Source organism: Mustela nivalis (genome assembly GCF_964662115.1).
Source record: "Mustela nivalis genome assembly, chromosome: 7".
Lineage (NCBI taxonomy): Eukaryota > Metazoa > Chordata > Mammalia > Carnivora > Mustelidae > Mustela > Mustela nivalis.
The window spans coordinates 65,921,276-65,944,242 of record NC_139026.1 but is presented as its reverse complement, the minus strand read 5'-3'; the positions used below and the strand labels follow the sequence as shown (position 1 = coordinate 65,944,242).

Below are 22,967 nucleotides of genomic sequence, written 5' to 3'. Positions count from 1 at the left end.
AAGGTGGTATCTCTTTGTGGTTTTGATTTGCATTTCCTTGATGATCAGGGATGTTGAGCTGCTTTTCACGTACCTGTTGGCCATCTGTATGTCTTCTCTGGAAAAAATTTTTGGCCATAAAATCAGATTTTTTTCTTTTTGCTATTCGGCTGTTTGGATATTAACCTCTTATCAGATACATGATTTGCAAATATTTTCTCCTCTTCTCTAGGTTACCTTTCCTGTGTGGGAGCTTTTTGGTTTGATGTAGTCCCACTGGTTTAATTTTGCTTTTATTGCCTGGGGGATTATTAAAAAAATTATGAGATGAGAAGACGGCAGCCAGACTGGAATGGGGAGAGGGTGAAGCAGTAGGTAGGGACCATTCATTTCAAGGATGTAATCATGAAGAGTCAGAGCTAGGTCTGTAACTTACGAAGAGCAGAGGGAAGGATTTGGGAATTTTTTACGTGTTGGTTTTGGTTAGGATTTTTAGGTCCGGAAGATTGTCAACACTTTATTGGCTGAGCGCAAGGGAATAGGTGAATGAAGATAGAAAGGAAGGAGCAGTAGTTGTTTAAAAGGCTGGGATAAGATCAATAAAGGTGGCAAGTTTTCTCTTTTTTTTTTTTAAGGTTTTATTTATTGATTTGAGAGAGAGACAGAGTGAGCACGAGCAGGGGAAGGGGGAGAGGGTGAAGCCGACTCCCGTTGACCGTAGGTGGCAAGTTTTCTTATGACAGGAGGCAGGAACAGGCAAGTAAGGTAGAGGAGAGCTCCCTGGGAGTCTCTGTACGTAGGGTATGAGGTAATCTACTGAGATGAAGTGTGGCAGCACTAGGAATAGATTAGAGGAGGATTTTGTAGGGATTCTTAGAGTTTGCCATTGTGAAGAATGTGATAGGGAACTAATGATGAAGACTGGGACGGCTGAGTAACACGAAGTGCCCATCAAGACAAGTAGCGGACAGTGGCAGCTGAACCAGCCCAGCTTTCTCTAGCAGTGCTTGCTACAGCCAAGTCCACACAACAGGGAGTTCCATAAGGGAAAAGGTGTTTTGGATACTATATTACTTTCCAACAGAAGGCAGGACTTGAGGCATCCTGAGATTCAGATAACTTAGACATTCAGTGTACATGGTATAAAGAGCAAAAATGTAAAAACCAAGTATATTGTTTCTTTGCCTTGTTTTTAAACTCAAGCAAGCACCGTATTCCCCCAGTCATTTAGAATATTCAAGTTTGGGCATGCCAGTTGAAAATAAGACAGATGCTAGAGAAAAAGGCTCTGTCTCTGGCAGGTGGGCTCACTTAACCAGGTCTGTGAGATGGGCTTTATTGTTCATGTGTGTTCATGTAAATGACGATGCCTCGGTGGCTGTCGCTAATGATGATGCCTCAGTGGCTGCGACAGTTCCTGGCACGTGGTGGGGATGTGATAAGTATTCTTTCAATAAACATCTGTCTGTATGAGTGAATGTCTGAGTTTATCCATCTGATTTTGAAGCAGTAGCTTTACCTGACTTAGTAAAATATGAAAAATCCTGATTATATTGGTCATTTGGTAGCCCTGCCCTCATCCTTCAATGTATAGCTCTTTCTCTCTTGATGGGTATGTGTTGCCAGAACTTTTAATAAAGTGAAAAGAAAATCTGCGTTGATGATCTAGGATACAGAAGTGCCGAGCAAGTCTATTAATGTACCCTACTTTCCCAGTGCGGTTCCCTATAGCATGTGTGGTGGTGACTCATGAATAATTTTGTGTTGATGGGTATAAATGGTTGTTCACTTATTTATCAAATCTTTAGTTGAGCACTGTGTCCTGAGCTAAGTTTGGTAGAAAGGATTAAGAGTGGTAGCTTAGCTCTTGAAAAGCACAGTCGAGTATTAATAACATTCCATGGCCTTAACTTAAGTGAGCCTGCCTGCCAAGTATAGCATCTAGTAAGATAACCCTGTGGTTCCATATGGTACCTGGTAGTAAAGGTTTAAAAAACAAAACAAAACAAAACAAAACAAAAACTAAAAAAGTGCTGTGGGAGTGTTTGATGCCATGATCGTGGATTTTGCTCAGTAATCCTCCATGACCTACAGCTTTCATGTACAAGATCCGGGTATTTCATTAGGCTTTAGTGTAAAGGACAGTAGGTGATGACTCTCCGTGGGTGATGATTTTGTAGTTCTTGCTTCTTTCTCCTTTGGTGGATAGTAGAACTACTTGTCATGCTCAGGGTTGGGAGTGAGCAGGTTAGACACCTCTAAATATACACTCCGTCCTTCTACAGAGTAGGCCACAGCGCTTGAGTCTTTTCTTTTTCCCGAACACCATTATTAAATTGTGGTAGTTTTCTAAAGATTTTATTTATTTATTTGACAGAGAGTTCACAAGTAGACAGAGAGGCAGGCAGAGAGAGAGAGGAGGAAGCAGGCCTGAGGAGGATCATGACCTGAGCCGAAGGCAGAGGCTTTAACCCACTGAGCCACTCAGGCGCCCCCAAGACTTCTTGCCCCTCTCTTATGCCCTGGGCCTGAGTCCAGGAGAGCCCTAATTTTGTAGTAAGTGTCTCCTCACTTCTCCCTTTTAAAAATCAGTTTGTAGGAATTCTATCCTTTGACTACCACTGAAGCCGACCATCTATACTATTTTTAATTTATTAGAGATCATAGGCCTTTGAATCCATCATTCTCCCAGACCTACCCCATGAGGTTTGTAAACCCTTCTATACTCTTGACCCCCTTTTCCTGCTCCATTTTTCCCCTTTAGCACCTACCTCATTTACAGTATTAAATACATTTTTTATTGACTGTTTAACTATTACATGCAGGCTGTTACATGATAAGTAGAGAAATTGAGATAAACATCCATAAACATTTATTGCAATTTATTTATTTTAATTTTTCTTTTTTAGAAAGATTTTACTTGTTTATTTACTTGAGAGAGAGAATGAGAGAGGGCATGACCAGGGGGAGGGTCATTGAGAGAAGCAGACTCCTTGCAGAGCAGGGAGCCAGATGTGGGACTCGATCCTGGGACTCTAGGATCATGACCTGAGCTAAGGGCAGTTGCTTAACCAACTGAGCCACCCAGGCACCCCTGCTTATTGCAATTTAATATTGTCACTTATTAAACAAGTGCTTGGAAATTTTAAAAAAACAATGGTTCTTCACCACTCTGAAAACCATGGTCTAGGTTCTCATACCTCCGTGTCAGAGCATTTGAAAGGCTCGTTGAACGGAACAGAGAAGAAATACATAACTATCTGTTGTGGGTGAAAAGTGTTCATGCTGCACATAAATACAGTTGCTAACAAAGATGAGTATTTGTTTTTCTAATTCAGTGAGGTGGTGAGAGTTTTTCTAATATGAGCATTACTTTGTTTTATTAGCCATCATTATAGCTGAGCCTGGCTTCAATTTCTTTGTGTTATTTTTATGTTTATCGTAATATCTGGAGCTCTTGGAAGTGCTACTTTTAAAATGACAGGGAATGCAAGCCACTTAATTACATGAAATTCAGGGACTGCATGGTCTTCCGCTTAAACCTCTATGTTCTCAGTTGTCACTGAGTTTTGAGTTTTCATCCTGAACTGTGACTATTAAATTTGCTCCCCACCTCTCTGGACTGTGCAAGTAAATATTTGAGAACTAGCTAAGTTCAGAACCTTGCTTTGTTAACTCCTAATTGCTGGGTGATTGTAAACACCTGCCTTGAGTACTTGTGTGCTATAGTTTTTCTACATAAAATGGTAGTGATACTTTACAACTTATGAAGTTGAGTCAAGTTCTGAGAAATCTGCAATGAAATCAAAGCAATGCTTCATGATGATAGGGCATTTTATCAGAATGAATGCAGAGTAGAAAATTGATCCAAGAAGCTGTTTATCAGAACTGTAAATGTGTTCATGAAAATAAAGTGGTGAGATCTGGCTGCTTGGAAACAGTGGGCAAAGTTTTCTTTTAAACAGCGTATCCTTTATTTCCCAGACATTTGCTATACCACAGTATCTGCAAAGTAGCTAGGGCCCTATTTAGTCCTTTTAGGAGAATTCCCATGGATGCTTAGTCTGGTATTTGAAGCACATTAATTAATATTGGAAATCACATAGTCTTGACTTTTTCTTGCTCATAATTAAACTTTTTGTGAGAATAATTCCAATATATTTTTTAACAGGTGAAAGAATGAGTAGATTATGTCATAATTTCAGCATATGCCTATTTTTCAGATAAGATAAACAGAAATTTAATATGTATCATAGTGGAAGTCAGACAGACCTAGGTTAACACCTATCTTTACTATATGTTTATTTGCTGTGTTTCTGTACAAAAATCAACAAACATCATTGATATCACCTATCTAATGGAGACAAATGTATCCATTTTATTGGGTTGTTGTCATGATTAGGGCTTATGAATAATTTGTGTCTATGTATAAGGACCACTATAGGCACTTGTACATGGTAGTTGTTGTTGTATTACAAAATACCAATGGTTTTGTGTGTGTGTGTTCAGTGTGTTTGCTAGTAAACCCTTTTGACAAGTCCTGTGGTAAATCCATCTACAGAAAACAAAACAAAACAGAAACAAAGGCAAACTGAAAGAACAGAAATTGGGTGGGGCTGGTGCAGGAAGAAAGAAATCTCCTCTACTGAGCATTCTTCATGGCCCTCAGGAAGTTTCCACAGCCATCCCTGGTGCCTTCCACAGAGGCCTCGAGTTCTGTAGAGGGCATCATGGAAACCATTCTACTGGACTTTCAACACCTTGCGTGAAAGATCTGAAACTCATTTTATTAACTGGTGGAGTGTGTGGTCTTGCAGTTAGGTAGACAGTCGGCCACTGCGTTTTAAGTGACTGAGGTAATTCAGCTCTGCCAGTTCAGAAAATTTCTCTTCCCTAGCTGACGTCTAAGTGGGGTTGTAATTTGGCCTTGAGCTGTCACACCTGCTGGGAAGCATGTGTCATTTAAAAGGATATAATGGTAACATCATTGTTTTTTCAGATCTAGGTTGGAATTTGCCCTTGACAAACACAAAATGATGAGTGACGCAAGTGATATGTTGGCTGTGGCGTTGGAGCAGATGGATGGGCTTACAGCAGGTAATCTGCGTCCTCTGAAAGATGGAATCATGACATTTAATCTGCACTTGGCTTTTTCATTCCAACTCTTTTATTACCTTTTCCACTTTATTTTCATTTATTGGTTGTCTTTAGATTCCTCGTGGTTTCACATTAGCCCCTCTTCTCCATTTTATACCAGTATCATTCTCAAACTTTGTTTGAAAATGTCTAATTCCATTTCCATACTGTGGTTCTGACTCAAGGAGAAAGAAAGTACTTCTCGGGCAATGCTCTCGGGTTCCCTTCCTCCTCGGGAGCTTTGTACTATCTGTACTTTACTGTACTCCCAATAAACCTTGCTTTGCTGCCCACCCCCCCCCCCAAAAAAAAGTAAGTAAGTACATCTCATGGGATTTCGGTGCAGGTAGTAGCTGTAGGTCACACTTTGAGAGATACTGCTCTACCTAGGATCCATGGATATTCTGATCTATTCCCTTGAATTTGACATTTATTTTGCCACCAGTAACTCTCACTTCTATTTACTTTCTCAATTCTCTGCTAAGCTTTGGGTCTCTAACTGCCAATCAGATACCTCCTTTGAAATAGCCTATATGCATATCCATGTCATCACAGAAAGAAAAAAGGAATGGACTCTGGGTCCATGACCTGAGCCAAAGGCAAACGCTTAATGACTGAGCCACCCACGTGCCCCTTAGCCATTCCTTTTTTTCCCCTCTGAAGTCTGTCCTGTCTGTGCTCTGCCGTGCTTTGTCCTGGCAACCCTCTCCCTTGATGTTCTTGGCATTCTTGCTTTCCCGCTGTAGTTCCTCATTCTCTAGACCACCAGAATTTTCTTTCTGAAACACAGATCTGGTCGTATTCCTCCCTTATTATGAATCTTGAGTGATTCTCTGTTATGGAAGTAGAGCAAAAACAGTGTAGATCATGACCTGCTTGTTTTCTCATCATGACCAGAGGGACTGAACAGTAGGTAAACCCTTTCAGATGCTTGTGCTCTCCTAGGGGTAGTGGCTCCTTAAGGTCTCATGTCACATTCTGCGTTTTGTCACAGGAGAAGTACCTTTATGTATTTAGGAACCCATGGTCATGAAGAAAGGTTGAAGGGGCCAGTGGGTGGGGTTGTGGGTAGCATCTACTGCTCCTCCATTCTAGCTACCTAATCCCTGTTGCTTATCTTTTCTGGTCATAAATTTGACCCTACTCTGTTTCAGTGGTTTGAAGAAACCACAGGTGTTTTCATTGTCAGAGGTTCTTCCCTTGAATGCCATGGCAAGTCAAAGTTTGGCCTCCTTTGTTCTACTTGTATATCCCAAGACCAGATTTTAATTTGGCCTCCTTTGTAGATTAGACCACATCTTGTGTACTGTGTTTAGTTCTTGGAATATCCGTTTCAAAGAGGTTATTGGTAAAACTTAAGAGGAGGTGACCGTGGGGACGCCTGGGTGGCTCAGTTGGTTAAGCAGCTGCCTTCGGCTCAGGTCATGATCCCAGCATCCTGGGATCGAGTCCCACATCGGGCTCCTTGCTCCGCAGGGAGCCTGCTTCTCCCTCTGGACTCTGCCTTCCACTCTGTCTGCCTGTGCTCGCTCTCGCTCGCTCTCTCTCTGACAAATAAATAAATAAAATCTTTAAAAAAAAAAAAAAAAAAAGAGGAGGTGACCGTGAAGGTGAAGAAACAACTTCATCTGGTAAGGAAGGAACTGGTTAAGTGTAACTGGGAAAGTATATTCTTGCTCAGGGCATGATAGATACTTTCACACAGTTGAAGGACTATTACGTGGAAAAGAGATTGGACTTCCTGTGTCACAGTTTCGGAAAATATAACCAGAGCCAGATCCTAGGCTGTTATCAGAGGTTATAACCTCAAATTCTTAGTGGAACTCCGTAGTCAAGACAAGTGATGTTTCTGGACAGTAGTTGAGGACTGACGTTTTACATACTCTACTAGATGAGTATATTTGTTCCTTAGCCCTGGCAGGGCTTCAGGACCAACATGAGAGTTCTTCGGAAAATCAAGACTTCCTGGGTCTCAGCTCACACTGACGCAGTTAGGAGCTTTTTGGTAGGACCTGGCTTTATTTTCTCAAATTACTATCAGTAGCTCTCCACCTAAGGTAGAGGGAGATGTGATTGCAAATATTTGAGGAGTTTTTCTAAATATGCATTTCTCCCCTATCCCTCACCTTAAAAGAGTAGAAGGTTATTGTGGGTACATCTATTGTGAATAGTATTATCAGGTGATTGTAGTGCTTTAAACTACTGGAATAGGACACGATAGCCTGTTTTGTTTTTAAAATGCTCTACTGTTCCTCACTTTCCCGGACATACTCTCCTCAATTTCTATTTTTCTGGATTTTCCTCTCAGCCTTATATGGTTCCTGAGGGGAAGATCATGGGAAGTATTTAACATTGGGCCTAGCATATCAGTGGTTACCATTATTACAGTTTGGCAGACTTGGGTCCTCATCATTTGGTCTAGTTCTTTGGAAGGTCAGTGGAATGGACCTCTCCCTATGGTTGGAATTGATCAAGCTGTGTGGCAACTGGAGAGAGAATTTACACATTGGTTCACACTTTTCTTCCCTTTATAAGACCCTCAGATTAATGAGGTGGTAGTCAAAATATCATAATTATTGACACTTAAAGTTAGTACTTCTAATTAATATGTATATTTGATAGACCAGAAAATAAAAATCAAAGAGATGAAGAGGTATATATGAGTGATTTCTGAGCAGGCAATGGGTTAGTTATGTACATTCAAGTCATAAAACGCTTTCCCTTATAAGTAATAGGGAAAGAAAGGCTGTAAAACTATTTTTTAAAGCTGATATTAGCAAGAGTTTTTGATGCTAGGCTGCAAACAAAATCATGGGAGAAAATGTTAACACACACACACTCCTGTACATACGCAAATGTATACATGTAATTCATTGAAATTCTCCAAAGATTAAATTCTGGTAAATTAACCGGAAGCCAGTCCTGTTACCCTTGACATTATGCTATGCGGTTTCCACCAAATTGTGCAACTTCTTTTACAGGGAATTTCTCAAAATCTTATGGTACCTAAATTTATATTTTGGGGAGTACTTGGCTCTATCCACACTGATCTCTACCTTCTTAGCCCTTATTTCCATGAGGTCAGCACATCTTTCACCAAAGTCCATTCATTATGTTCGTACCGTAATACACAGTTGACGTCCCTGTTAGGTATTTGGTGATTGATATTTACCATCAATTATATGGATTTTATTTTTGCACCGAATCACTATGACTTGGAGAGATTCACACGACTCCTTTATTTTCTTTTCCTTTTTGCTTATTTTGATTATTCCTCACTGTGACTGGACTTGCTTGCCACCCTCAGCTTTAGGACATTATGTAATATAAACCCTGTTGTTCTCTCTGTGATTTTTTTTTTTTTAAACTTAGGTTCTAAGGCCCTGGAATATTCCAGTGGAATTTTTGATTGCCAGTCTCCCACCTCCCCGGGATTCATGGGAAGCCTGCGAACTCTGCACCTTGTGGAAGACCTGCGTGGCTTGTTGGAGGTGATGGACACAGATGAGAAGGAAGGGTTGAGATGCCAGATCCCAGATTCCACAGCGGAAACACTCGTCAAATGGCTTCAGAGTCAAATGGTAGATAATGGCACATTACAGATCCTGCGCTCGGAATCTCTTGTGGCTTCTTCCAAAATTTAGAACATAGAGTAGCTGATTAGAGCAACAACAACAAAAAAGTACAGGGCAGCAGGTTCACTGTGATTTTTATCCCTTAATGCATCCCAGTTCCCTTTAAGGATAATGTTAGTGTACATTTCATGGGCTCCAGCCCACCACCTGATTTTGCCTCTGAAGGTGGACTCGCTTTCTTGGATGACCTGCTGTGGCCTAGAACAAATAGTCCTGTAAAGGAAAGAACCTTGCACGTAATAGATGCTTTCTCAGTACTATTGGAAAATTTACTGTAAAAGGACCAAGAGCAGTTCAGATAGGAAGCAGAGTGAATAGAACCTCCAAAGGCAGCGAGGCAGAGGTCTGCAGTATCTGATAGGAAGTGCCATCTAGTGATCTGTGGGGGTCATGTCAGTTCTAGGGTGTGAGGGAAGCTATAGAATTGGGCTTCCAATCGCGTTCTTCTTCCCGGAACAGTGAAGCCCCTTTCTAGGCATCCGTCTCAAAAACAGATGGCGTGGAGGATCTGCCCTTTCCCTGAACACATTGGTATATACCATGGTTTTAATACATTTGGAACAAATAAAATCTAAAGAATGCCACTAAAAATATTGAGAGAAGAAGATAGAAAAAGTGTTCTTTCTGTAATACGAGTAATGCCACTGAACTATATGCTTAAGAATGGTAAAAGTGACAAATTTTCTGGGTATATCTTACCACCACCCAAAATGAGAACATTAATACTGTGATAAAACTGATGGTTGGATTGTATCTTGGCATTTCCCAATGCAGGTGCTGGAGACAACAGACCTGAATTTCAATTTGGGGGCTGATTCTTAGAAGCTTGCATGATTTGGGGGAGATTTTTTAAGCTGTTTGTCTCGTTTCCTCGTTTGTGAAACAGGGACAACAGCTTCTGCCGCACGGGAGTGTGAGTGCCGGGAGCGAACTTATGAGTGCTTGTCGGTGCGCCTGGTAGACGAGTCGAAAATACAACACTGAAGAGATTGTAGAGGATGGAGGGGAAACTACGGGGTCCATCTGCAAAGAGGGAAAGAAAGTGTTGGCTCCAGTTCCGTGTCACTCCTACATGGTTCACTTTTTTACAAGACTACAGACATTTTTCAGACTATGGAGAAGCTTTGACAATATTTTAGAGACTTCTTCTCAGTTACATAATTAAGATTTCATTTATGCTTAATGATAGCCACCTTGGGAGTCCATGTCCTTAAGACTGATATCGATCTTCTCATTAATGCCACTGGCCCTTTGCAGTTCTAATTACTTTGTCTGGGCCAGGAGACCCCCTGGTTTCCTGTCGGGTGTCGCGTCTTCCTTCCCTACTGATTTCTGCTGTATCATTCTTTCATAGGATCAGAAGCTGGTTCAGAAGAAAGAAAATAGTCACATTAATAGTTTGTTACTTGTGAGGGGATATTAAATCACTAAGAATGAATTTGTTTGAATAAAGTAGCTATAGCTGTAACCTTCTAAACACTGACAAGTTTAAGACTCCGAAGTTCCTCTCCTGTGGTTAAAACAAAACAAAAACCCAAATCTGTTGAGTATGCCGTATTTGGTCAAGTACTGAGATAGAAGTATTATCCTGTTAATAGAGATATTAATGGTGGAGAATTACATGCTTTATCAAGCTCTAAGTTCAAGAGGGCAAACAGAAAAATATGTCAAATTATTTGAGCCAAGCAAGCAGTTTCTGTTTGCTTTAGGTCTAACTCTATGAGTTGCCTAGAACATTCATACTATGCTTTTCCCAATAGAAGACATTGAGGATCATGACCTTGATCAGGGCATAAAATCCCACAAGTGACCAGTTGCTTAGCAGCTTTAGTATGAGGCATTCGCAAAATCAGCAGAAATGACAAAAGTGCAGTTTTTGACAAAGTGAGTGGAACTGCGATGATAGAACTTCAAATCGGCATCGTGGCCGATAAGATAAATTGAAGTGTGCCTCACTGGCTTCTGACCTGATAAGTCACAATACATTTCCATCGTATTCCTACATTTAAAAAATAGGTCCTATTAATTGCAAGTGTATCTTCTAAAAAATTTTTAGAACAAGTTTCATAAAAATAAAAATACTCATGACTTGAGACGTGGGGCACATTCTCTCCAGTCCCTGACTCTCCGCCACATGACCCATTCTAGGCCCGCCGTCCCCAGAATCCCCCACTGCTCTCTGCCCAGCTTCCCTTTTCATGTGTGTCTCCAGGGAATGTTTGTTCCAGCTTTGGCAAACAAGGCCCATCTTAAGATTGGGTCACAGGGTCACAGATCATCTGAGTTCAGCAGTGTCTCACTGAGACATCCTAGCTCACGTGAAAGCTTCTCACCCCCAGAACACTTGTTTCTTGCTCCCGTTGGCTATTGAGTGAAGAAGATGTGTTCTATTTCTGGAAAACAAACACTGAGAAAAATTACAACCCAGAAATAAAAGCCATATTTCTGATTTTGACCACATCTGCTCTCTTGACTTGGAAAGTACAGGAGGTACTCAGGCTTATCCTGAGCTTCGGGCATTGAAGCACTTTCTGGCGACTTTGAATAAACAGGCATCTTTTTCTAGGAGAGGGTCATGAGTGGGCTTTTTGGGTGTGACGCTGTATATGTGAGATGGATTTCTCCCTTTGGATTTCTTTTTGAGCAGACCTGATGAGATTTTGTAAGAAATAGACATCTTCCTGGAATTTTTAGAGTCATAACAGAAATTTCAGAGGAGACAATAAATGGTGTGTTTCAAGATTGATGGAGGCAAGCCTGCTAGTACATAGCGTCATCAGCCAATCAGTGGGGACACTCCAGTGGGAATGCTCCAGTAGCTCCCAGTGGCAGTGCTGTTGCCCTGAGATCATTATGCACAGCACAAGGTGAGAGCCTCACCGCCCTGATTCCATCACACTTGGAGAGAGGACAGGGGAGTGGAGTATTGTTGCCTGGTGGTTTGACTTCCAGTGCTCTTGCCATCACGTTCATTTATTCTTTGGACAACAGTGTATGAGATTCCTTCTTGTGCTGGTAGGCCCTGGTGAAATGTGACTGTGGTGTTCGTGGCCTTCCTGTCTTTCTCCGTTTCTCCTCCTACTCCAGTATCTGGTAGAGAGCAGGCAAACAAATGTCTGCACGCAGCAGTAGAGAGGTAATGCTGGTTAGGGTGCACGAGGCCCTGGTGTGAGAGGGTTCTTTGAGTGGCTGGAGATAAATTTAACCAAAGGAGATTTAGAGGGCTGCGCCTTCCTTTTTTTTCCTTGATACAGAATTTTGAAAAATGTCATCATGAAATAAAAAACTGGATGGCAGTTTTTAAAACTAATTTAAAAAATAAGTGTATTGAGGGGCGCCTTAGTGGCTCAGTGGGTTAAGCCTCTACCTTTGGCTCAGATCATGATCTTAGGGTCCTGGGATCGAGCCTCACATTGGGCTCTCTGCACAGTCGGGAGACTGCTTCCTCCTCTCTCTCTGCCTGCCTCTCTGCCTACTTGTGATCTCTCTCTCTGTGTCAAATAAATAAATAAAATCTTAAAAAAAAATAAGTGTATTGACTTTGGTGGAGACTGTGTGTGTGTGTGTGTGTGTGTGTGTATGTGTCTGTGTGTGTGTGTCTGTGTTATAGCAGCAGTCCAACTGTTTCTTAACATTTGTTGTCCTTATAAAATGGAACTGATTTTCTTTTCCATATTGTCATTTAGCTACTCAGCACTGTGATTTGGGAATGTTCTATTCAAACTGAGTTCTGTGTTACAACAGAAGCTAAGTGTAATTGTGGCAAATCACTGCTTGCTTGTTGGTTTGGGATTTAGACAGGACAGCAGAGCTCTGGAAAGAACAAAGCAAAACGAAGCTGGGGAGAGAGGGTAGTCAACTGGAGACCAGTGCAAACCAACAGAACTAAGAAAATTAAAGGAAAATATAGCACGATACTTTAAGTGAACATAGCAGGCAAAACATTCCTGCCTACCTTGAAGTAGTAACCGTTGATATTGTTGTGTGATGGGTACTTAAGGTCTCTACTTTCAGATACAAATGAAATTTTGTATAATAAAACAGTTTTTGAAAGGGAGGCATGGGAAGCAAGATGCTAACATTTATTACATCTTTATACTTGATCGTGGGTCTACTTGACCATTAAAAGGAAAATAATATAAATAGAAGAGCTTCTATCTAGATGACTGTGGGTGAGGTATATTGTGCCTTTAGCATTATATGGAGCATCTGCTCCATGAATTCAGACAACTCATATTCCCAGGGGTGGTTGCTGGCTAACTTTTGGACTCTATAATTCTGTAAGGAATAGAGCCATTTAGACATTTTACCCGTCGTGCCAGGAATATCCGGCAAACACCACAAGTTCCTTAGTTAAAGTATCACTGTTGCATTCGAGCTGGATCCCTTGCCTTGCTTTTCCCTCCCAAGTGTCCCATACCCTCCTCCACACGCACTGTTAGTTGGCTCCAATACTATTGAAATCCCCAAGCTGATGCTGATTTTGACTTAAACTTTCAGTTGTATCGAATGTGGTCAGGATGGAGTTGCATCATGAGTGAAAGTAGGAAGAGTTATTTTGAAGGCATCTCTGGGATTTTGAGTAAAGTAATTTGAGCTGGTGTTCAGTGCTTTGGATGTCAAATAGACTCAACAAGAGTTGATACTCAATGTATTTTTAACTCTCTGCCCATGATTTTATAAGAATTTTGGGAGAATCAAAAGAAATGTAAGGTAGTTTTGCCTTGTGGGATCATTAAGGAGAATAAGTGACCAACTCTTGTAAGGTCATGAGGAAGCCATCCATGGCAGAATATGGTGAAAAGCTAAGTGGTGAAGGACAAGACAAGACAGAGAAGGGAAACCAGTGTAGGGGCAGAAGAGAGTATGGCATAAGGTAAGAAGGAGGAGGTGAGAACTGGCTAAGAAAAATGGATTTGTAGAGGCCGAGAGGAATGATGAGTAAGTATAGTGGTGGACACACAGCCTTGGAGTAGATGTTGGAATGGCCAGTGGAAGAAAGTTCACTAGGAGGAAGAAACTGAGAATAGTATGGGTAGAGGTGGTAATTGTAAGTCTCAGGGAAGCAGGAAATTAAGGATCCAAAGGTTATGTGGAATAATGAGCTTTGAGCAGGAAGTAAGACTCAATTCCCCCAAGATGGCGGACGAAAGGGAAGATGTCGGAGGCCATATATACTCTGCTTTGGAGAAGATAGTATGTAAGGGAGTTCATGCAAGATAGTCTCAAGTATAGTCCATTAAAAAGGCTCTGAAAACACCTCCTAACCATGGTAGCAAGAGGGAGTACAGGCTTCAGGTCAACCACGGAGTGAGAAGTGAGAGGGCCAACTTGCAACCAAGTGTTCATTCATCCTGTATTCATCTGATGGTTATTGAACACCTATCATTCGTTATTCATTCCATAGTCATTTGGTTTGAACTCACTGTGTGCCAGGTGCAAAGGCAAACCTACTCACAAAGAAGGCAGTTTGTTGGAAGAGGGGAACATATATGTAGCCACGTCTAACCTCATCTGTTCAGTGTGTTGCCTGCCACGATGAGGATTCCACAATCTGGAATCTCTAACTGGCCTATGAGTGAACAGGTAACTCAAGGAACACTTCATAGGCCAAGCCCAGGTTGAGCTGGACTTTACAGAGCGAGGAAAGATGAGGAAAGGGTGGGAAATACGGCCCGCGCCAAAGGAATAGAATTCGAGAGTGCATGCCACGTGGGGAGGTTTTGAGTGGTCAGGTTGGTAAAGCTTGGGAGTTGGAGGAAAAACAGAGGTGGTAAGGTATTTGCCTAATGGAATTTACCTCCTGCAAGGATTCTTAAGTCCAAGGTAACAGAATTGGCAGAAATAGAAATAAATGTGTGAAGAGACTAGACTTTCACCTGCTTGACTAGGTCAGTGCACTCCTTGAAAAGTATTTAACTACTCCATTGGTGATTCTTAACTTTGGCTTTGTTTTGCTGTGGTGACCTGTGGTCTTTTAAAAAAAGAACTCCTTGAGCATTATGAACTCTTGTAAATATCACTAGTCTCGAGAAGTGTGAGTATGTATGCTCATAGTGAGTCAGTTTTTAGTATTTTGATTCTAAGATCGTTTTGTGATACTGATTTTGGAACATCTGATTTCCATTTCAAATGCAGTAGCTTCGTGAAACCCTTCTAGAACTTGCTATAGCAGCATTTCTAATCTTTCCATCGGAAGAAATAACAACTTTTACTTTTTATCCTCAGTGAACAGAAACCTTTTTTTTTTCTACCTCATGAAATGTATCTGTTTATAAAAGCACGTGGGGTTTTAAAAGCAGATGCCTGCTAACATTCATCATCAGAATGAGGAATTCAAAGCTGTAGAAGGCCAGTCTGAGTACTGCTTCAGATTGAGAACGTGTATCATACATCCTGGCTCTGTTCCAAAAAACTGTCCTTAAGAAATTATGTAAATTTCATTTTCATGGCAGTCCCTGGGGTTGGAAGTCTTTCAGGCCACAACTTGTAATGTATTTGGATTCTTCGGTTTACAATATGACCAGAATTATGCAATGGTTATAGGGCAGGTATGTGGTCAAGCTGATGTTAAAAAACTTTATCCACTCTAAATACATGTTGCAGCCTTCCTCAATTAGCTTCTGATTCTTTTGTGGCCTCATGGGCAATGTATCCAGTGCATCTAAGTTTTTAGAAGCAACATGCTGCAATTTCCTTTTTTGTTAGCATTTGCATGTACATGTGTGTGTGCGTGCGCTCAACACATGCCTTTTATTACTTCCAGAATTTATATGGGAAACTGCATTATTTGGAAAGGTAGTATAAGAATACCAGTTAATTCTGGAAAATAATAGATGTCACATCTGCTGTGTTCTTGGACGATAAGGTTGAGTTTGTGTTTCTCTGGTTTAAACCTAAAGTTATTTGCTCTTTTTTTTTTTTTTTAAGATTTTATTTATTTCAGAGAGAGAAAAAATGAGAGAGCATGCACAGGGAGGAGAGGCAGAAGCGGACTCCCTGCTGAGCAGGGAGCCTGATGTAGGACTCCATCCCAGGACCCTGGGATCATGACCTGAGCTGAAGGCAGATGCTTAACCAACTGAGCCTGCCAGGCGCCCCTGAAGTTATTTGCTTTCTTCATTGACCTCTGGATGGCCCTATCTAACTAATTTGAGCTCCAGTGGCTTTTATTTCTGTTGTAGTTGAATGAGGAATCAGGAAATTCTATTGGGATTACCCGTCATATGATTATGAGCTACTTACATGAGATAACAAGGGACATATCAGATATACTGCTGTATTTCAAAATGATGTTTTTATATTGTGTGCTCTCCGTGAGCCTTTTTGTGTATCTCCTTAATGGCTTTTATATATGAGACAGCTGAGAAAAAGAAAAATGTGACTTGCTTTCCCAATCGGTGTTTCCTTCAGCATTTACACCATGCACAGACATGTCCGAATCTGATAAAAACATGCGGGGCTGGAGGGAGGTGAAGAAAGTGAGCACGAATCTAAGCAGAGCCCCAGGCCAGTGCTGTGGTTGCAGGATGATACCTGTTTCCAGGCTCTGCAGGAGCTTGGCGTAACCTAATAGAGTTGAGCAAAGTCACAAAGAGTGAAGTCAGAATGGGAGCTAATAAAGTTCCTGGTAAGGTGTGGATGGGGATGGTTGGGGGAAGTAGTTGTGGACTGCTTCCTAAGCTTTCAGGGGAAGGAAGAAAGGCTTCAAAGACAAAGGGAAGGCTTGCCCTGAGATTTGGTCCTGAGTAACAGGGAGGAAGCTGATATGAGCTGCCCCCAAGGCCTCCTCTGTAAAGACAGGCATTTGCAGTTCTGGGTTTGCAACTTGGGAGGAGAGGGGAGGCACATAAGGGCAGCCCAGGACATTCCCAGTGCCCCCACCCAGAAATAGCACAGATCATTCAGGGGGCATAAGTAATTTCTGCCTGACCACACACTCGCGAAACTTCGTATGACCCAGCTATGCGTCCCTGCGAGCATGTTAGTAACCACTGTTCCTTTTAGGTCATGATTTTTCTGCTTGATGGGAACTTGTCTGGTTTGGTGATAACATGCCTACCATGCCCATTTTACCTATTTTGAGGCAAATGGACCAAGTTTTAGACTCGTGTTTTCTAGCAGTGGTGGCAGCAGCTGGCTGAATTCTATTCAGGTTCCTTGGATTAAGAATGTATGCCATTTTATTTGCTCACAGTCGTTTCAGTTTTAAAGAGAGTCAAGCCTTACACATACTCCTTCATCTTTTCAGACAAATGGACACCTGCCCGGAAATGGAGAGGTGTATCAAGAAAGGCTAGCACGTTTAGAGAATGATAACGAATCTCTCGTTCTTCAGGCAAGTGATTTTTAACAATGCTATTCTTCCTCCACAACATATTTACAAAGACCATTTTAAATTGGGATGGCATATTCAGATGCTTGGGAGCCGCATTGCTGATAGAAATAAGTGCTGATAGAAATAAGTACGTACACACAATAGGGAGTGGTGAGGACTGTGGTAGCACCAAGGTGTGCCTCCCCGGTCTAGAGTGAGCAGCCTCGGCTCCTCTGATGACAGCCACAGTGTCATCTAAGCTGACTTTCTGATCTGATCTGTCATCTTAGTTGATCTGGTGTTTTTAATTTACAGCATAAATTGCAATTTTATACCACAGATTTTCATAAACCTGAATGTTTTTGAATCTGAATCTATTTAATTTTCAATTTTAAAAATGATCCTGTGAGCTGAACAGAACAGAAGTGAGTAGCGGACTCTGGTTTCGTGGCTAAATTTGAGTTTTCTTCTTCTTAATGTTTTAAATGCACGACAAACATTTTTATTTTGGTATTTTGAGTTAAGTAAATTGCAGTGTATTTATGGGATTGGTGATCGTGGGGAAAGACTCACGTGTAGTCCTTGACAGCTTCTCTTTCAAACATAACTCCATTTCCTCTCTTAATCTCTAATACTACCTCCCACTCCCATTCCAACCTCCCCAAAATGATGATCTATGCACATACCCTCTCGCATAAAATGGTTGAAATGAAGTTAACCTATAACTACAAGGTATTGCATATCCCCAATCAGCCGTAACCTCCTTAAAAATTGGGAGGCTGCAGGTCAAGAAGCATCACTTAGATAGGATTGTAAAGGACTGCTGTCTTATTGACAGTTTTTTTTTTCCCCTTACAAAAAATGGGTAGTGACATCATTCCAGTTTTTGTTCTATTTAGAGAAATAAAGTTTGTAGTGGGACCCAAATCCTTCCTAATCTATTGCAGTATTTTGCTCTATATACAGGTAAGTGTGTTAACAGACCAGGTGGATGCTCAGGGGGAGAAGATTCGAGATTTGGAATTTTGTCTTGAAGAGCACCGGGAGAAGCTGAATGCCACAGAGGAAATGCTGCAGCAGGTATGTTCAGAAGCCGTCACTGAGGTGGGGTTTTCTTGCTCGCCTGTTTGAAGTTCTGCACTTGTTTGTTGTGTCCCCTCGGACGCAGCATTGAAGTTCATGATTCACCGAGACTGGCATAGTTTAAGCAAAAACCGAGGGTAACAGGGTCTCAAAACACATGCATAACATAGAAAGCGTTCATGTAATTTGAATCTGGAATAAAATACTGATAGGATTATAGGTAGTTTTAATGTTCTTCTTTAAATTTGCATATGGTTTCCTAACCCCCAGATATGAGCATATATTTTATGATTAAGAAAAAAGATACGTACCATATGTGACTTTTATGGGGAAAAGAAAACAAACCCAAACTTGTAATACACCACACACACACACACACACACACACACACACAGTGCTCGTAGACGAGAGGGCCTATAATATAGCGGGTAGGGTACGTACTGGAGGGAGACTGTTTCAGTTTGAGTCCTTGCTCTGCCACATCCTTGCTGTATGACCTTTGGCAGGTTTTCAGCCTCTCTGTTCCTCACCTTCCTCATTTGTTGAACAAAGATAATTCCTGAGTTATCTTTAGTAGGAGTTTCTGCTTTAGAAAGCTGTTTTGAGGATCGAACCACATCAGAACAGTGCCTAACACAGAGCGACCCTGTCAGCATCAGTGTTCTCATCAGGCTTTGAAGCAGTTAAGATTTCTGCATATCTAGAGCATGTACGTCTCCCCAGGAAGTAAGCGCACACTTAGTTCTGCTCCATGAAGGTTCACAGAAGCAGATAATATTTTCAAATTTTATCTGTTTAGTGATTAATCTTTACCACATTCCCGACTTGATAGTTACTGCTTTGCAGGGTAAGACACAATCATATGTGGTGATTTGTAATAAAACAAGTTTTGAGTGTATCTCTTAAATTCCAATAGGAGCTTCTGAGTAGGACATCCCTAGAAACTCAGAAGTTGGATCTGATGGCTGAAATATCTAACTTGAAGCTTAAACTGACCGCTGTGGAGAAGGATAGATTGGATTATGAAGACAGGTTCAGAGACACGGAGGTAAGTGATACCCTCCCCCTTAACATACATATGCGTGTGCGTCTGTATATGTCATACACATATTTCCAGAGCAAGTTGAAATTCCTTGTAGGCGTGAGGGGGAGGTAGTTAATGGCTACGTGCTCTCGTTCATCCGTGCTCCTTTTTAGGAATAATCTTTAATTACATTGGCTTTTTTTACATTGACTTTTTAATCACTAAATGCTCATGGCAATATTTATTGTGAGACTTTTTGTTGTTCATACCTTTTTTTAAATTGTGAGACTTTTGATATGAAATTTTAATGCTTTCATTAGTCTTTAGAAAGAACTTTTCACTTTGTGACATTTGGAGCTTCTCTCTGTTCGTCTGCCTGTCTGTCCTCCTGTCCGTCCTCCTGTCCATCTGTAGTGGTTTTCTTCATTATGGAAATAATGGGTTTAAGTGTATCACTTTACTAATAGCCATTTTTACATTTTACTGATTATTTTCTATATAATAAGTAGGTTTGAAAATATGTACAGAGAACATGCTTTTATTATATAATCATAAAAATCAGATTTTTAGAGTTTATTCAGTTTGGCCTTCTACTTTTGGTCTCTTCCACACATAAATCATACCAATTAAATAAAGCTCAGTATACTTTTGTGAAATTTGGGATAGATTCTACAACTTGAAGTACCCATTTTTGTGGTTAAACATGTTTTGTTCTTTGGGCTGTTTTATTGTTAATCTGGGTCTTTTATTTGCTTATTATTTGTTGTTGGGAAAAGAGAGCATATCCGTTTGAAATCTGTTTATTTGGAAAAAATTTGAAGATCTGCAGGACTCCCTTATCTCCCAGGGAATCTCTTCCTTTCTCTCTCTTTTGTTTCCTCGGTTGGAGTATGGAAAGTTGTCATACTGCATTAGAAACTGCGTCCCAAGAAGCGGAGAGGAGAACTCATTTAAGTATTCTTCCCCCTCTGTTTTCTTTGCACACGTTTCTTTGAAGCCAACTCTGTACCATCATGATAACGGGGTCCCTTAGGTATGTTACTAGCTGTGGGCAAGTCCCGCATAGACTGGCTTTAGTGAGATTTACTCCATTGCTATTTTCCAAATTCAATTTTCTGCCAAAATGGAACTGTAATGGAAGGTCTTGGCGTATGTGTTACTTCCTCAACAGCAAAAGGAAATCCCCAACTTAGTTCACGTTCAATCTTCAAAAGTTCTTTGTCAGTCACCTATATGAGCATGTTCCTCACTTGATTGAGGCTGGGGCTCTTAGAACAGAGCTGAGAAAGTCATCCAGTTTCTCTAAAATTGTCCCTTTTGTGCTTTCTTGAAAAAATCCATTTGGATATTTTCCTCTATTTCCTCTCTGTCATTCCCTGACTCCACACTTGCTGCATAACATGACAGAGTTCAGTCAACAGATGGACTGCGTGCCATGGAGGTTACTCTGGTGCAGGGAAAGACGTCGCAGTGTTCTGGTCAAGAGTTGGCCCTTTCCCTTGTGTCCATAAAGCTGAGGGGGAGTCATCCTGCATGACTGGTTAATTTGGATCGGGGATGTTAACCAAGCATTGGGACTAAATAGAAGTGGATGTGTTAGGATTTTTTGGTAAGACTCCAGAGCAGTAGTCACATCTCTTGAGTTTGTCTGCGTTTTTTTAAAAAAGATTTTATTGAGTTGAGAGAAAAAGAGCGTGTGAGCGGGGGGAGGGGCAGGGGGAGAAGGTGAGGGAGAATCTCAAGAGACTTTGTGCTGAGTGAGGAGCCTGTCGTGGGGCTCGATCCCATAACCCTGAGCCGAAGATCAAGTCAGAGATGTAAGCGATTGAGCCACCCAGGTGCCGTGTCTGCATTTTTTTAATAAAACTTTTTTTTTTTTTTCCTGGTGCTTCCTTCCTTTACTCATTACTCATGCATTTTCAATCATAAACAAAGTGATCCTGTCATCAGACTTTCAGTAAACTCAATCCTTGATTTTTTTCTAAGATATTTAACACTATTGGTAAAATACCACATGCATATCTAGAGATTATAAACTATAATCTGATCAACCTCATTACATATAACAACAAATAAAATAGTCCTCAAAATTAAAACCGAATTGAATATGCTCTTTCCTATTTTTGTTCCCTTAATAAAATGTTTGGTGGGGGCGCCTGGCTGGCTCAGTCAGTAGAGTGTGCAAGCCCCATATTGGGTCTGGAGCCTCCTTTAAAAACAAACAAAAGTTTCCCTGGCTGTTTCATGAATCCAAAATTCCTTAACTTTGTCTTAGAATTTTAGATTATTTGGAGATTAATTTCTAAGAAAATATTGGAGTGGGGAAGAAATACAGGCACTTCTGAAAGATTAAGGGTAAAAGTCTTGAAATCCTGGAATTTTGAAGACTTGCCTGGAATGGCTGATAGGAGATGCTTAACACTATTCAACAGTGCCCCCTTCTGGTAAGAGTACAGATGCCAGAAATGACGTTTCTGCGGAGCCTGAAGTTTCTCGGAGAGGGAAAAGGGACTAGTAACAGGGGTTTTCTTTTTATAAAGAACTGAATTGGAAATAATTTGAATTCCATTATTTTAAAGTCTTATATTGAGCTATTTCCAGATTTTCCAGCTTGAGTGACTGTGGAAAAACAGGACTTCTTTCAGGTTGGAGATTTACATTCATACTTAGTGTTGCCAGAAGGGAAATTTGGGTAGGGTTTGTTTGTTTGTTTGTTTGTTTGTTTGTTTTTTAACAGAAAAATTATCTCAATTTATAATTGTGGTTTTTTTAGTTACTTCTTTTTGCAAGTTGTCACTGTTTCTAAAAGAAGAGTTAAAATAAGACAATACCAAATAGGAATTCAAAGCTGCTAGCCATGAAAAAGTGGCAAGATATATATTAAAAAGACCAGGAGATGAAGGAAGGTCACTAAGAATTCTAGTATGCAAGAATGATTAATAAATGGGGGATAAATAAATGGGAGAAACTGACTTTTTCCTTAGACTTGAATTCCGAACCTGTAGATAAGGAATCACAGCTAAAATGTTATTAAATGATGTCAAACAGTTCCTGACCTCATTCGTGAAAGGAGGAAACAGCTGTTCCCTTACTGAGGTACTGTACTAATAACAACTGTACTAGGGGCACCTAGGTGGCCCTGTCAGTTAAACCTCTGACTTGAATTTTGGCTCAGGTCAGAATCTCATTGAGCCTTGCCTAGGACTCCATGCTTAGCGGGAGTCTGCTTGAAACGTCTCTCCTTCTAACCCCCTCTTTAGGAACAAAAAAAAAAAAAGGAAAATAATTATAATAATAACTAATGAGTAATTATTATATAGTACTGTTAAGTAATTTAGGAAAGGCATCCCTTTCCCCATGTGTGAATCATTACTCATAGAAGTTTAGTAAGAAAGTTTTATTTCTTATGGTATTGCTTCTTTTTTATGGCATTTTTGTATAGTTCTGTCATCTGTTTATTTGTGGCTCAGGAGTAGAGGACTTGTAAAATGAGGAATAAAAACATGTTAAGCATTGGTGGAGTCTTGATGGTTTGTAATCAAAAAAGAAATCCTTTCCACAGTATTTGAAGTTGGTATTGTGTGGCATTCTGATTCCCTTTTCCTACTGTCTGGGCTCTAGACAAAAATATGTTACTGTTTCTTAGAACACTTAGACAAGTTTTACAAGCAAATTAGTTTTTGTTTTGTTTTGTTTTTTTTAATGTGAAAGAGAAAAGCTTCTGGCTGTATTTGTATTATGAAAACCTTAGGATTATTTTCTTTTTTCTGTTCCAAATGTAACATTCATGTTA

General features: G+C 40.6%; 1 protein-coding gene across 3 annotated transcripts in view; it reads left to right on the top strand.

Moving 5' to 3' along the window:
* LOC309868497 (liprin-beta-1-like) overlaps nt 1-22,967 on the top strand; it is a 111,981-nt gene that overhangs the window by 44,450 nt on the left and 44,564 nt on the right. For 2 of the 3 annotated variants that reach the window (XM_082738421.1, XM_082738423.1), the window contains exons 4-8: nt 4,979-5,076; nt 8,488-8,696; nt 17,002-17,088; nt 18,034-18,147; nt 19,067-19,198. In XM_082738421.1, coding sequence (XP_082594547.1) covers nt 4,979-5,076; nt 8,488-8,696; nt 17,002-17,088; nt 18,034-18,147; nt 19,067-19,198 — 640 coding nt within the window. Of the gene's footprint in view, nt 1-3,783; nt 4,836-4,978; nt 5,077-8,487; nt 8,697-17,001; nt 17,089-18,033; nt 18,148-19,066; nt 19,199-22,967 lie in introns of those variants that run through there. The other variant, XM_082738422.1, reaches the window with a different exon arrangement.